At 36.6% G+C, this 16,678-nt stretch overlaps 1 protein-coding gene across 1 annotated transcript in view; it reads left to right on the forward strand.

Annotated features, from left to right (window-relative positions):
* The window catches only part of gpr158a (G protein-coupled receptor 158a), a 119,061-nt gene that overhangs the window by 69,022 nt on the left and 33,361 nt on the right, over nt 1-16,678 (forward strand). The window contains exon 6 of the mRNA XM_073831182.1: nt 4,902-4,970. Within this exon, the coding sequence (XP_073687283.1) occupies nt 4,902-4,970 (69 nt within the window). The remainder of the gene's footprint in view (nt 1-4,901; nt 4,971-16,678) is intronic.

Below are 16,678 nucleotides of genomic sequence, written 5' to 3' on the forward strand. Positions count from 1 at the left end.
TGTGTGTGTTTTTTACGTCAACACCTACCCAGCCCATTAGATGTTACACCGTACTTTTATTTTGACAGGTTGCCGTGAAGTTTCTGTGTCATAGAGTATGATATGATGCTAGTTTTCTCAAATGAAACGGTAAAAGTGACACTTACAGCAGTTTGGGAGATTGAGTTTATCTGTTCATGTGAGATGAAAATGCCAAAAATTACCGGGAGCGTCACGTGTGTTTCAGTATGCGTGTAGTAAAAGCTCGTCTCCGCAATGCATACATACAGCTAGGCAAACGGAACATATCGGATTCATATTAAAACGGTCTTTTTGCATTTCAGTTTTCACATACACTAGTCCATATCGCGATTTGAATTAAGTGACTGACCAACATTTGATTTATGAATCCAAAAAACAACGAATTTACGTGGCATTTCGCTATAGTAGATTCGGTTTTTATGAATGGAGGACGACGCGATCCCGTCTGTGTTTTGGCGGAGGAGACGTAAACGCGCGACCATATTCTACAGTCTTCGGTATACATCCGCGTTAAACTATCAAGGTGAAAGTCATCATAGCTTGCGTAGTTTAGACCCAGCTCCCAACCCAAATTTGAGAATAGATTAACGGCGATATTTTTTTTATCGCGCGATAAGAGTTTCACGTTAACGCAGCACGTTAACGCCGATAACGGCCCACCACTAATATATATATATATATATATATACACTGACAAAAGATTATATTTGATTCGATATAAATAGTATTAGCATGCAGTATAACAAAAAATAGTTACGCTGTAAATAACAAAATATTATACACAGACAAAATATTCTATTTAAAATAGACAAAAAGTCTAATTTAAAAAGTGTCCTGACACCATCACTTTAAAATCGAATATAAATTAATCTTTCATTTAATTTCTTCAGAGAATCTCACTGACACTGTAATAAAATTATCTTATTGGCCAGCCAGCTTCTGTGCAGGTTGAGACAGTTATTTCAGGATTCAAACACTTCCTCTAGCCAAATTATATATATATATATATATATATATATATATATATATATATATATATAAAAATCCTGATTTCAAAACACTGCAGAACATTTATGCCTTTAACGTTTTCTATTAGAAACATAAATATTAACACGTTGCAAATGCATGATATTTAACGTTAACCTCCTAAAGTGGAGCTAAATGCGTTATCTGCCATGCAAGCTGCACAAACGAAGTGTTTCAAAATAAAAATCCATGTTGTGGATAACGCAGTTTTAAAAATAAGTTCGGCATAAATGTTTTGATTTCAATTTTACCTGAATCTACAAACATTGTGCTGGTCAGTAACAGCTCCCAACACTGAACTAACGTTAAAAGCTTATCTTATTGGCCAACAATCTACAGCGTCAAGATTTAAACAGGGCTAAACGCGTAGTCTGTAATGCAACGCATTCTGATTAACTCTGCATTACTTTTAAATCTTACTGTGAATATATGAATTAAAACACTTACTTAAGATTCATTGGATTGTATATTTGGATATTTGGATATTTGTATATTTGGCGGATCGAGGCCGATCCGCCATCTCGGAAAGAACGAACGAGGCATGAGCGCGGGCAAGACAATTTACTTGAACTTGGATGACGTCATACGCAAAATCACAAGGCTGAAAGATTTTGAGTTAATAAAACTTTAAAGAGACATTTTGTCTAAATTAAACCAGCTAAATTTTTCAGCTTATTTGAAAGGTTTAATTTTTACAAACTCATAAATAAGAAAAAAGTTCTAAATACTCATAAAGGTTCATTAATATAAACTAATTGTAATTATTTAAGTTAATACAAGGCAGTTCAATTAATTAGTTACAGCATTAGGGTTTACAGTAAGTGTATTCTGAGTCAGTGTCCCAAAGATCTCCTTTTTGGATGTGCCTTTAGAGAGAAATACATCTTTATGGGTTACATAATGAAAGAGTTTTTGTTTTCTATTTGTTTTATTTAGTCAAGTAATAATTTAAAGCTTTCTATGGATGTATTTATCATGTCTGTGAGGCATGTATTCACTGAGTTTTGGGCCATTTTTGTGAAGCGCTCCTGTTCAAGAACGAGAGGTAGAAAGCATGTTTGTTTTCTTTATTTTACAAAAGCACTGTTTGTAACGTTTTGTTGAATGCACACAAATAACACGGATAATTTTAAATTGCTTCCACTGAAAAAAATGCAAGTGATCGCACTGGCGTCCCCATGTCCTGCAAAGCAGCTTTCAGCTTCCGCTTTATTACCTAATAGCGCACATTTATCTAGGTTTATTGTTTAAACCAGGGGTGCCCAACCCTGTTCCTGGAGATCTACTATCCTACAGAGTTCAGCTCCAACCCTAATCAAACACACCTGATCCAGCTAATTAATCTCTTAAGCAGCACTTGATAATTACAGACAGCTGTGTTGGAGCAGTGCTGGAACAAAAATCTGCAGGTAGGTATATCTCCAGCAGCAGGGTTGAGCAGCCCTGGTTTAAACTAACATTGTTTTATACTTGAACTGTTTTCCACTGGGTGCTGTTCATTAAAAAAACTAAAAATGCTACAAATGTTTTTTTCTAAATTAACTTAATAAAAAACAAAACTAAATATAACCACTTTGCCATTACATGCAAAACTGAACTATTTAATAGTTTAATAATTTAAAATTTAGTAGTATAAGTTGTTTTGGAAGAAGGGGGAAAAAAGACGGGCCCAGGTCGGACACAGGCCGAGAGTTCTAATAAGCTGTTGAACAAGGTCACCAATCTTAGTTCATAGAGATCTCACAAAGTTCTGTTATAATCAAAGCTCTCTAAACTACACAATGAATCTTTTATGTACATCTCATCTGCACTTAGTCGTGAGATGATTAATGAGCACGCAAAACGGCACTTAAAGGGATAGTTCACCCAAAAATGAAAATGTTATGTTTATCTGCTCACTCCCAGGGCATCCAAGATGTAGGTGACTTTGTTTCTTCAGTAGAACACAAACGAGGATTTTTAACTCAAACCGTTGCAGTCTATCAGTCATATAATGACAGTCAATGGTTACTAAACATTTAAGAGTAAAAAACACATAACAGACAAAACCAAATTAATCCCTGCGGCTCTTGATGATACATTGAGGTCTTAAGACACATAATGATCGGTCTGTGCAAGGAACTGAACAGTGTTTATATCATTATTTACCTCTGATCCACCGGAACGTTCATCAGTATGAATCACGTTCACGTGACGTGTCAGCGTGCTCTGCTAATGTAGTCAATGAAAAGTCAACATTCCCTGATGAGTTCGCCCAAGAAAACGTAATCTTTTAGTTTGTAATCAGTTGCCAGAATCAGGATAAGCACAAGTAGTTACCATTTTGAGAGGCCAATATGCACTATGTTAACAATGAGTGATGTATACGTGCATCTACTATGGCAGATCACGTTGACGCATCATGCACCGCCTGTTGGGAATGCGCTCAGGAGAGTAGAACATTGCGATGGATCAGAGTCCCCCCCTATTGTCGCCCATGGAGGCAAGTATTTTCATGAGCCTGGGTTGATCATTTTAGCAGGATTAGTTACTTCTTTTACTGTTTGGTATATATCATCATGGCTTAGTTCAACCTGTAGTTTAACATTGACATTCTCTTTGATGATGTCAGTTAATTAAACACCAAAACTTTTGATTGTCTCTCTGGTAATTAGATTCATTCATATTTCTTTTTTTCTCAGGAGGAGTCTGTGGATTAGTCTACATATTAAGAATCCGGACAGCTACTTACTATACTTAGGACGTTGTTAATTTATATGGAGAGTATTTCAGAAGCGTATGCCGCACATGCTACTGTCTCAGCTTGAGCAGACATGCAGTCTGTGGCCTGAGTAATAGTAGACTGGATTCACACTGACTGCGAGGAAGGTTCATTAATCCCTGTAGTGAGGCGCCATTTAGGCTGTCGATATGTAGGGCACTCAGTTTTGATAGTGCCAGCATTTTAATTTACTCTGGAAGCATGCTCCGTCTGGGCGCTGCCTGAAAGCGATCCATAAATGCTGGAGAAGTCTAAATGAAAGCGACAGAGTTAGGATTAGAAATTTTGTTCTGTTTCAGCTCATGCTGTCAAGTGATTTCTATTGGTCGTTTGATTTCAGAAAGCATTTGACAGCTCACCTGTTGCCTCTTAATGGAATTCTCATTTTCTCCACTTTAAAGGAAACATACCTGAGCCAGCTGGCCAAACGAAATATACATTAAAAAATGCATTTTAGCTCTTACTGGGGGTTAACATGTACAGTTGAATTCAAACATTTACATACACTTTGCAGAAACTGCTAAATGTTAATTATTTTAGATATGCTACATAAAATACGTTTACATATAGTCCACAAGAGAAAATAATAGTTAAATTGATAAAATTGGCCCCGTTCAAAAGTTTGTTCAAAATTAATTAACATTTTTCAGATTCTGCATGGTGTTTGTAAACCTTTGACTTCAACTGTAGTTACAAGGTTACTTATAGTTAGAAGAATGTCTAAAAGTGAACTATCAAAATAAAGTGTTACCATTGTTTTTCATTCAGATATTGGGAAGTATGCACAACGTGGGTGTTTATCTAAGTGCACTGCTTTAAAACTCAAAATTAATCAAGTTTTGAATGTTATTCTGAAACATTCAAAAACAAGAAGAGGAGGTTTATTCCAGGGCAAGGCATCGGTCTGAAGAGAACAACGATGAATCAACCCCTGTGAGCACATTAGAATAGTCCAAGAAGAATGCATTTGTGCGCAAAGGGATAAGTTATGCAGTAGTCACAAATGGATGGTTTTCCACTGACCCATTTCTGGCACGAGAATAGTTTAAAGAGAGACGTTTTCCAAAGTGATGTTATTTTTGATGTGTTTCAGAGCATCAGAGCGTCAGGACTCATCCTGCTTGAGGCCATCTTGTTTGGAGCGCTCCTCCTGTACTTTCCGGTAAGCTTTAATGATCGCTATTTTTATGTACCTTATTACTGTAGGGGTGTTAAAATTAATGGCACTTTGGTGACTAATATTCTTAGACTTGTACTGCAATGTAATGTAGCCATTAGAAGGTGAATGTCTTTTTAATGGCACTAATTTAAGCATTAAAGAAATGTTCCGGGATCAATTCAAGTTAAGCTCTATGGACTGCTGTCATGATCAAGTAATGCTGTTAAATCTGTTAATTTACACATGAAATGTGTAAGAATAAAAAAGGACTTGGAGAAGTTTTACATAGAGAAGACAGTTTGTTTGGATCCAGGAACATTCTAAAATACAGTAAAAGTCACATTTACAAAGTCATTGATGTTATAGAACAATACAGATGTTCGCATTGAAATGTAGGGTAAAATAAGGGCTGAGATATTTCACTGATGGACAATCTCTGCTGTCCATGTGTCGATGACGTATTTGATTTAGACTGATGTCATTGTGTGCTTTATTCAGCAAAGCCTTTTCGCTCAGTAATTGCAGTTTAGTGGCATTCACAGGAAGCTGTGGGCTTGTCTTAACATGGAAGGGTAAATGTAATTAAAGTGAACTGATTTAGAGGCTTGTAATTAAAGCAATTAGCACATACAAGGTCCTGGAAAGTAATAATCTTTGAGATGATGCTGGAATGATGATAAGACCGTTTTAGCCATTTAATCACTCTTTATATGGCTGTAATGCCCTGTGGATTTGACTTATAGAAAACAAATGCCTTTCACATTTAGAAAAGTGCCAGTTTATGAATGACAACACATTTTTTTATTTTGTTGATCTTGGTGAGAAATATGACTTGGACATTTCTGGGCCAGTTTTGTGAGGTTCACCCTAGATCAAAAGGTCACTTTATCCTTTTTACCATGTACAAATCTTTTTCTCACAGACATCTGGCACATATTGGAATTTGTTGTGTGCATGCAAGGCATGTATAGGATCAGATTTTTAGCATCTAATTTGAGGCACTTGCAAATGTGGTTCTGAACCTGATACATATCTGATATCTGACTTATTGGGTGATTATGGTTAGTTATTCAAAAGTGCATGAAAATGCAGTTCATACAGAATACACATCTCATTTTCTATACATACATACACACACACACACACACACACACACACACACACATATATATATATATCATGACAACTTTCTGAAGATTTTAGCATGGTAATGGATATGACAACATTAATGTATTTGGTCTTGCAAAATAAACCAGTTATGCTACTGTTGGTTATTGCTGTTGTTGTAGATTATTGCTGCTACTGTTTCAAAGCAAGTACAGAAACTTGCTACTGCCAGTACATACACAGATACAGTGCTGTGAGTATTTAAGACATACTGCTGCTGCACAAGTAAATATACACAATATACATAACCATCAGTGTAATTTACGGGTGGGACATGTCCCCACCACTTTGTGAAAAAAAAAAAAGATGTGAGCGGACTAGAACCTAAAACCTCTTACACGCCTTACGAAACTTTTTCCACTAGACTGTTTATGAGTACTATGCATTTATTCACTGACATGAAGAATTTTGGGCCTAATACTATCATCTAATAATAAAGGCAAACAAAAAGTGTCCCACCCACTTTTTAAAACAAAGTTACGGCACTGATAATAACCCGTAGCAGATCTATACAGGTGGAGCTGGGGAAGGTGGAGGGTTTCAAAGGAACTCTGAAAGAGTGAATACTATCCAGCCAATTAAATGTAAGGCAGTAAGCTCATTGGCTGCATATGCAATATGAACCAATCAGCTTGTGCCAAGTCGTTTAACACAGTTAAAATCATCAGTTACATTAAGAACCCATCAGCCTGCACCATCTAAAATTTTGTGACAGAACTTGGCATATATATATTGGGTAGAGTAAAAAATGTCTAGATAATTTTAATAAAGTTCTTGCAAAAAAATGTCAGTAAATAAATAAATTGTAATTGAAAAGTTAAGTATCGTTGAGATATTATTCATTTTAAATATTCACATTTTTTCAACTTTATTTTAATTTTGTTTAAAGTTTTTTGTAATTTTGAGTTTTTTGTCTTTTTTTATTAGTTTTTTACTTTTTAAATATATGTATATATATATATATATATATATATATATATATATATGTATGTATGTGTGTGTGTATATATATAATTCTTTTTAGTACATTACATTAAACTAAATGAAAATAAGAAACATTGTTTTGGTGAAAGCTGTGATAAAATAAGTTATAAATAAATAGATATGATTTTTTGTAATATATTTTAATTATTGTCTTTCAATTTAACAATTAGTTTAGTTAACTAAAACACTGATTTAATACTAAATGGATAGATTGGATTTATTTGTGTGTTTTTTTTCCTTAAAAAAATAAGTTGGTGAGTTTAAGAAATAGGAAAATATTTTAGTACTGTTTATGTGAAATTAGCCTCAGATCAAGTGTCATTATATAGATATGCACACATATTCTGAGTATTATTCACAGAAACTTGATATCAGGTAGCACTGAATTCTGTTCTTTTAAAAAGCAACTGTGTTATCACATTAACTAATCACACAAAAAAAATTAGCTAGGTGTCAAAATATCATATCTGTACATTACGTTTAGCAGTTTACATGCAGCCCATGAGAATGTGTCTGTTCTATTAGAGCTGCCGTTTTCCTCTGATTCAGTTTGTGGTTTAATCTGAAGCTCGGAGACAGATAGATCTGCCCGCTCACGGCCCACCGTGTAGCTCATCTGAAGCAGATAGAAGCTCCGCCTGTCTGTTCTGCTGCGATTGCTCCCAATCTAAATATAGACTGGAGAATATTCTCCACTCCCCCCCTCCCTCCCTCTTCTACTTTAAATAATTCTAGTGTTATCAAGAAGCAGAGATGTATCTCATCTTGTTCCCCTGGCATTCTGCTTTGTGGAGTAATGCAATTTTTTCAGCTCGCACCCCTCTCCTACTGCTGAGCGTGTCACATGCAATATCTTCACTCTGCGGTGTCTGGAATAAGGGGGGGATGTGGAGCGAGAGAGAGGGGAAACCGAATTACATGCGCGCACACACACACGCATGCTTTTCTGGCTGCTTGTTCATCCCTGGCCACGCAAAAGTCACGGGTTACCTGTGTCAGAGAATTTATGAGGCATACAAGGATTCTTTTTCTACTCCATATCTAACAATTGTTATTTTCTAAGTCGCATTATCAGCCAATGACAGACAGCTTCATTTTACATGTGGGTGTTTTGAAAAGTTTGAGTTCTGGTAACTTACCGGGTTTTACAGCGTGTAATGTGTACACATAAACTTCATATTCATAAATCTTTCATGACCCCCAGAATATTTAGTTTTATGAATATGTACACAGTGAGTATACCAAAAGAAAGAACCTTTATTGTTTTTAAAGGGATCACTCAAAAATGAAAATTGTCACCAGTTGTTGGACACAAATGAAGATATTTAAAAAAAAGCTGGTAACCAAACAGTTGATGGTAGCCATTGACTTCCATAGTATGGGCAAATATAGTGTACCATGGAAGTTAATGGCTACCATCAGCTTTTAACTTAAATCAATAACATTCTTCGAAATATTTTATTTTGTGTTCAGTGTTTTTCAAATTATTTTGGCCGATTACCGATGCTGATACCGATATAGATTTTCTTTTGTTTTGAAATAACACCAAGTCTCTTGTACAAAAATTATAAAATTAATTTTAACTTTGGTTAGTTTTGAGCAAAAAACGTGTTTGTTAAAACTAATAAACATTAATAAAGTTATATAAACTTTTTTTACAAGAGTACATGTGAGCAATTCGTCTTATCGACATCATTTTCTTAAAATTGGCCGATGCTGACGTTTACATTTTATGCCCGTATCAGCCAATTTCGAAAATACCATGCATCCCTAGTAAAATTTCCATTAAAAAAAAAAAAAAAAAAAGATATAGACCGATGATCAAAACATAGATTATCAGAGTCCAAGTCCATCAACACCTCCAAAAACTGCTGAGTTGTATACCTCTTTGTGGACATCAGCATTATTTTTGGTAACATTATGCTGTTTTGATTCATATGCTGTTGAATTTTTGCTGATCTTGTTAGTTTACTTGTGTGTAAACTGCTTCTGTCCACTCCTTCTGGTTTACACAGATTATCTTCTTTATTTGTATTTAGGAATGTTTGTTCGAAACAGCGCCTCCTACCAATTAGCATCTGAAATTCCAGATTGTTGAAATAACTTATCATTAGCTTAAATTACCCTTCTAATTGAAATTGTGAATTGAAAATGCGCCTAATGTAAACTTGTCAATTTCACAGAAATGCCCATACATGACAAAAAAGGTTTTAAGCTCACATGAGGTGGTTTTCCAGGCAATTCAAAAAAGAATATTTTGCAAAACTGCAACCGCGTTACAGCTCCGACACGGGCACCAGAGCTGATTGCGACCACTCTAGTCAGTGCTTGTGTTAATACCAGCCGCGCATGGCACATTTAGAAGCGGCTCTTCTAAAGATACACGCATACACCTCCTTCGATTAAATACAATGCCTAGTGCAGTGGCTGCAGTATACAGTTGAGATCAAAGGTTTACATACACCTTGCAGAATCTGCAAAATCTTAATTATTTTACCAAAATAAGAGGGATTATACAAAATGCATGTTCTTTTTATTTAATACTGACCTGATTAAGATATTTCACATAAAAGACGTTTATAGTACACAAGAGAAAATAAGAAGTTGAATTTATAAAAATGACCCTGTTCAAAAGTTTACATACACTTGAGTCTTAATTAGGGCTGGGACACGATTAATCGCGATTAATCGCATCCAAAATAAAAGTTTATGTTAACATACTAAATGTGTGTTTACTGTGTATATTTATTATGTATATATAAATACACACACATACATGTAAAGCCTTTAAAAAATACTTATATGTGTGGATAGTTATATTTGTATTTAATTTAGATTATATATAGAATTATAAATATTTTATTTATTTTAATTTAATTTTTATTTTCAGTTTTCTTTAATATACATGTTTGTGTGTGTATTTATACATACATTATATATACACACAGTAAACACACATTTAGTATGTTAACATAAACTTTTATTTTGGATGCGATTAATCGCGATTAATCGTGTCCCAGCCCTAGTCTTAATGCTATGTTGTTACCTGAAGGATCCACAGCTGTGTTTTTGTTTTTTTTTGTTTAGTGATATTAGTTGTTCATAAGTCTCTTGTTTGTTGATTTAGTTGTTCATGAGTCTCTTGTTTGTCCAGTTAAACTGTCTGCTGTTCTTCAGAAAAAATCTTCAGGTCTTTTCAGCATTTTTGTGTATTTGAACCCTTTCCAACAATGACTGTTTGATTTTGAGATCCATCTTTTCACACTGAGGACAACTGAGGGACTCATATGAAACTATTACAGAAGGTTCAAATGCTCACTGATGCTTCAGAAGGAAACAATTCACAATGCATTAAGTACTTTTTGAGTTTGAAGATCAGGGTAAATTTAACTTTTTTTTGTCTTCTGGGAAACATGCAAGTATCTTTTGTAGCTTCTGAAGGGCAGTACTAAAAAAAACCTTTAAGAATCAAGCATATGTAAACTTTTGAACTTTTGTCGTTTTTATAAATTCAACTATTATTTTCTCTTGTGGACTGTAAATGTCTTTTATGTGAAATATCTTATTCAGGTTAGCACTAAATAAAAAATAACATGCATTTTGCATGATCCCTCCAATTTTGGTAAAATAATTAAGATTTTGCTGCTTCTGCAAGTTGTATGTAAAATTTTTGACCTCAGCTGTACAGGTGCTGGTCATATAATTAGAATATCTTCAAAAAGTTGATTTATTTAACTAATTCCATTCAAGAAGTGAAACTTTATAATGTATACATTTATTCCACACAGACTGATATATTTTAAGTATTTCTTTTAATATTGATGATAACTGACAACTAATGAAAACCCCAATTCAGTATCTCAGAAATTTAGAATATTGTGAAAAGGTTTTGTATTGAAGATACCTGGTGCCACACTGTAATCAGCTAATTAACTCAAAACACCTGCAAAGGCTTTTAAATGGTCTCTCAGTCTAGTTCTGTGGGCTACACAATCATGGGGAAGACTGCTGATTTGACAGTTGTCCAAAAGACGACCATTGACCCCTTGCACAAGGAGGGCAAGACCCAAAAGGTCATTGCAAAAGAGGCTGGCTGTTCACAGAGCTCTGTGTCCAAGCACATTAATAGAGAGGCGAAGGGAAGGAAAAGATGTGGTAGGAAAAAAAAGTGTACAAGCAATAGGGATAACCGCACCCTGGAGAAAATTGTGAAACAAAACCCATTCAAAAATGTGGGGGAGATTCACAAAGAGAGGACTGCAGCTGGAGTCAGTGCTTCAAGAACCACTACACACAGATGTATACAAGACATGGGTTTCAGCTATCGCATTCCTTGTGTCAAGCCACTCTTGAACAACAGACAGCGTCAGAAGTGTCTCGCCTGGGCTAAAGACAAAAAGGACTGGACTGCTGCCGAGTGGTCCAAAGTTATCTTCTCTGTTGAAAGTAAATTTTGCATTTCCTTTGGAAATCAGGGTCTCAGAGTCTGGAGGAAGAGAGGAGAGGCACAGAATCCATGTTGCTTGAGGTCCAGTGTAAAGTTTCCACAGTCAGTGATGGTTTGGGGTGCGATGTCATCTGCTGGTGTTGGTCCACTGTGTTTTCTGAGGTCCAAGGTCAACGCAGCTGCATACCAGGACGTTTTAGAGCACTTCATGCTTCCTGCTGCTGACCAACTTTATGGAGATGAAGATTTCATTTTCCAACAGGACTTGGCACCTTCACACAGTACCTGGTTTAAGGACCATGGTATCCCTGTTCTTAATTGGCCAGCAAACTCGCCTGACCTTAACCCTATAGAAAATATATGGGGTATTGTGAAGAGGAAGATGTGATATGCCAGACCCAACAATGCAGAAGAGCTGAAGGCCACTATCAGAGCAACCTGGGCTCTCATAACACCTGAGCAGTGCCACATGCTGATCGACTCCATGCCACGCCGCATTGCTGCAGTAATTCAGGCAAAAGGAGCCCCAACTAAGTATTGAGTGCTGTACATGCTCTTACTTTTCATGTTCATACTTTTCGGTTGGCCAAGATTTCTAAAAATCCTTTCTTTGCATTGGTCTTAAGTAATATTCTAATTTTCTAAAATACTGAATTGGGGTTTTCATTAGTTGTCATTTATAATCATCAAAATTAAAAGAAATAAACACTTGAAATATATCAGTCGGTGTGGAATGAATGTATACATTATACAAGTTGCACTTCTTGAACGGAATTAGTGAAATAAAGCAACTTTTTTAAGATATTCCATATGACCAACACCTGTACATAACCCTACCAAAATCCGCGAGAGGAAAAAATGACATCACATAACATTGACTTAATGGTAATGCCTTAATTTTTAATTAAACTTTTTTATGGACATTTCTAAAATATTGCTAAAGTTCTGCACAAATCTGAAATGGAAGCTCTCTGAATGTCAAGAAAAGAGCTAAAGTAAAGTTTATTATGCTCAAAATATTTGTTAACAATTCTTCTTAGAGCTTCACAATCCCACTAGGATATTTTAGAGCATTCTTCTGATTATTGTGGGCCAAAATAATGGAATTTGCATTATTAGCAGGAAAATGAGATCTACTGGAAACTGGGTCTTAGCTGCGGGGTGGAAAAAAGAGTTTCGGATAAGTTGTTCAAAAATTCTCATTTTGTGTTCCACTAAAAAAATAAAAAATAAAAAATATAAAACATACCGAACTACTTCTTAAATACCTGCTGTCTTAAAATCCTGGAGGGGCCAACTGCAGATCTATCCCATTTTCAAGAATCTCTCTCATTTATCTCTATTGGGACGTGTTTCCTCCCTTGTGTCTCAAGTCCCTCATACTTCTTACACACCTTCCCTCCATGCTGAGTGTTTCCACCCTCCATCAATCTGTTTGTGTGCGTGAATCCCCCATAGGTACAGTCCTCACCTTAGGCGTTCGTTTCCACCAGCAGTCTCTACCGTTTTTCCTCCTCCCTCTCCAGCTGTCCTCTTCTTTCACCTCTATATCCAAATGGCCTGCTGCCACCCTGACCCTGGTGCCCGGCCCATCGGGAGGCTAATGACAAACGCACTGCTGTGCTCTGGTGCATTTTGACCGGCACAGGATGGGGTGTGGCCTTATGCTTTTGGTCGGTCCAAGTCACTGCCTTTCTGTGGATAAAGTGGATCAGAGAACACCCGTCGTTCTCCTGTCTGTGCACCTGGCTTCACAATCTTGAACCAATCTTCCACCTTATGTTACCAACTCTTGCGAAAAAAAGAAGTACATTTTATCATACCTTCAGAAAGAGTACTTATTACAGACATTTTATCGACAAAAGAATATAAGAATATACTTAAAAAAGAATATACTTATGTGTGACCTGAATGTAATGTTTAAGGACACTTAGCAGGGGGCAGCCGTGGCCTAATGATTAGAAAGTCGGACTTGCAACCCAAAGGTTGCGGGTTCGAGTCTCAGGTCCGGCAGGGATTGTAGGTGGAGAGAGTGAATGTACAGCACTCTCTCCACCCTCAATGCCACGACTGAGGTGAGTCCCTTGAGCAAGGCACCGATCCCCCAACTGCTCCCCGGGCGCCGCAGCAATGGCTGCCCACTGCTCCGGGTGTGTGTTCACGGTGTGTGTGTTCACTACTGTGTGTGTGCACTTGGATGGGTTAAATGCAGAGGCCAAATTCCTAGTATGGGTCACCATACTTGGCCTCACGTCACCTCCTTTCGTTTCCTTCCTTTCCTTAGCAGTGGTTCTAAGCCAGAATAAACTGCAGTCTAAACCAGACTTAATGCTGATGCTCAAAAGTCTGGTTTCCTATAAACACCCATATACTAACAACACAAACATGTCTCTTGCTGTATTTCCCATCTCTTTTTTCTCTCTCCCACACAAAGCACAGGTCACATCCCTATTAACCTAATGTTATCAGAAATATCTCTGTGGATTTGGTGATGACGAGGAAGGGAACAGTGCATGGCTCTGACGGAGAGAGAACCCTTGACTCCGTGGGGGCCAAACTAGATGTAATTTACACGCCACGAGACTCGGGGGAGGAGCCAACTACTCCCCACACCTAAACCAGACATGTCCACACAGACATTCTCACAGATTACAAACCAAATGGGATGAGAAAAGAGAAAAGAATGAGACGAGCTGTGAAAGCATGCAAGTAGATGACGTTATCATCCCAAAGCTGCCTGTTCACATTATCACCAATCAGATTAATGTTAGCTAGGCCTCGAAAAGACTAGCACCTCTCATATCTTAGACGAGCTGTTGTTATTGCTGTAAAATTGCTTTCTGCTTGACCCATGGCAATCTTCCATATTTTGTTAAAGTAGTTAGGTTTTTTTGTAAACTTTTCAATGAATTAAAAACAGACACTACTTACTTTTCCTACCTGATCTCATGATGAAAACGTACCTGTGGAAATGTGGGATCCAGGACGCGAAATACATACAAATAAGTACAGTTGAGGTCAAAAGTTTACATCCCCCTTTCAGAATCTGCAAAATGTTAATTATTTTACCAAAATAAGAGGGATCATACCATAATGCATGTTATTGTATTTAGTACTGACCCGAATAAGGTATTTCACATAAAATATGATTACATATAGGCCACACGAGAAAATAATAGTTGATTTTATTAAAATGACTAAATTCAAAAGTTTACATCCTCTTGATTCTTAATACTGTATTCTTACCTGAATGATCCACAGCTGTGTTTTTATTTTTATTTTTTTGTTTAGTCATAGTTGTTCATGAGTACCCTGTTTGTCCTGAAGAGTTAAGCTGCCCACTGTTCTCACAAATTATTTAGTTTTCCAGAATTTTTGTGTATATGGACCCTTTTCAACAGTGACTGTACGATTTATGATTTTTAGGAGCCAGGGGTGAAAACTTTTAAACAGAACTGAGATGTGTATAGTTTCCTTTTTTTACCTATAAATATCTTTTTTTTTTTTTTTAGTACTGTCCTTCAGAGGCTACAGAAGATATGTATATGTTTCTCTGAAGACAAAATAAGTTAAATTTACCCTGATCTTCAAATTCAAAAAGTTTTCACCCCCGACTCTTAATGCATGGTTTTCCTACTGGATCATCAGTGAGCATTTGAATCTTCTGTAATAGTTGCATATGATTCCCTCAGTTGTCCTCAGTGTGAAAAGATGGATCTCAAAACCATACAGTAGTCATTGTTGGAAAGGGTTCAAATGCACAAAAACGCTGGAAAACCAAAGAATTTGTGGGACCTGAAAGATTTTTCTGAAGAACAGCAGGCAGTTTAATTGTTCAGGACAAACAATGGACTCATGAACAACCTTCACTAAACCAAAAACACAGCTGTGAGTCATTTAAAGTAAGAATATGGTTTTAAGAATCAAGGGGATGCAAAGTTTTGAATGGGGTCATTTTATAAATTCAACTTATTTATCGATCATCTCGTATCTATCTTTCATGTGAAATATCTTTTTGAGGTCAGTACTAAATAAACAATAACATGCATTTTGTATAATTCTTCTTACTTTGGTAAAATAATTAACATTTTGCAGACTCTAAAGGGGGTTGTAAAATTTTGTCCTCAACTGTACATATCACTGCAGTTTCCAACAGAAATGAACACTAGAGATGGTAAACCAGTGAGCGATTGTAATCATTTTTATGCAGAGTTATGATTACAGCTCCAAATATTTAGCTTTCCGAACGTAGCAAGCTTGCTCTGTAGCTTAGCCGGCATTGCATTGGACTTCGGATGCGGATTCCCTGAGTACCTGTTGGGTAAAAAAAAGTGTCACGATGAAAAACAAGCTAAAACGGCATGCTTGTGTTTTTACATCACATTCACATTTGTTCATACTGTTGGATAGGTCTAAACCGTTTAGGGGTAGTGCAGAAGTTATTTTACGTTATTTTAAAACTTCACGGAGCATTAGCATTGTAATGCCAGTCAACAGTCATCTCAAGTCAGAACGGTAGTGACGCGTTCAAAACCGACGTCACATAAAATGTAACATATATACGTTCATCTGTTCCAGGGGAAAAGGAACACTCTTTTGGCGCCACTCAGTTGATATTTCACATCCAATGTGTCACAAAACGTACATAATGGTACGCATTTCGCATCTTGCTTGTTTCTTAATTCAAGATTCCTCGTCTTACTGCGAAAGATTAAAAAAAATCAAAACACCAATAACAGGCAAATATATTAAAATGTGTAGACTTTTTCTCACTGTGCACTGTGTCAAACCTACAACAAGCGTTTCTTTACTCACACATACAAACTCACCTGGTGAGGTTGTGTTCTCGCCTTCATGGATCAGAAACCACCAGACGCTACACTCCACCTCCATCCTTAATTAGACCTGCTCCAGAAATGACCTCTGCTAGCTCTCAATTATTTATGGTGTTTGGGAAAAAGGGGCACACTCTCTCTAATCCTGCATTTGTCCATCTGATAAACGAGAGCATAGAGGCTTCCCAGGGATCAAGGATGGATGGCATAAGGTCACTGCTAGGAAACCGGCATTAGATCACTCAATGTAAGACCTTTGAAGGCATCTACACTAGAAT

This window comes from Garra rufa, chromosome 24 (genome assembly GCF_049309525.1).
Source record: "Garra rufa chromosome 24, GarRuf1.0, whole genome shotgun sequence".
In the NCBI taxonomy this organism is placed as follows: Eukaryota; Metazoa; Chordata; class Actinopteri; order Cypriniformes; family Cyprinidae; genus Garra; species Garra rufa.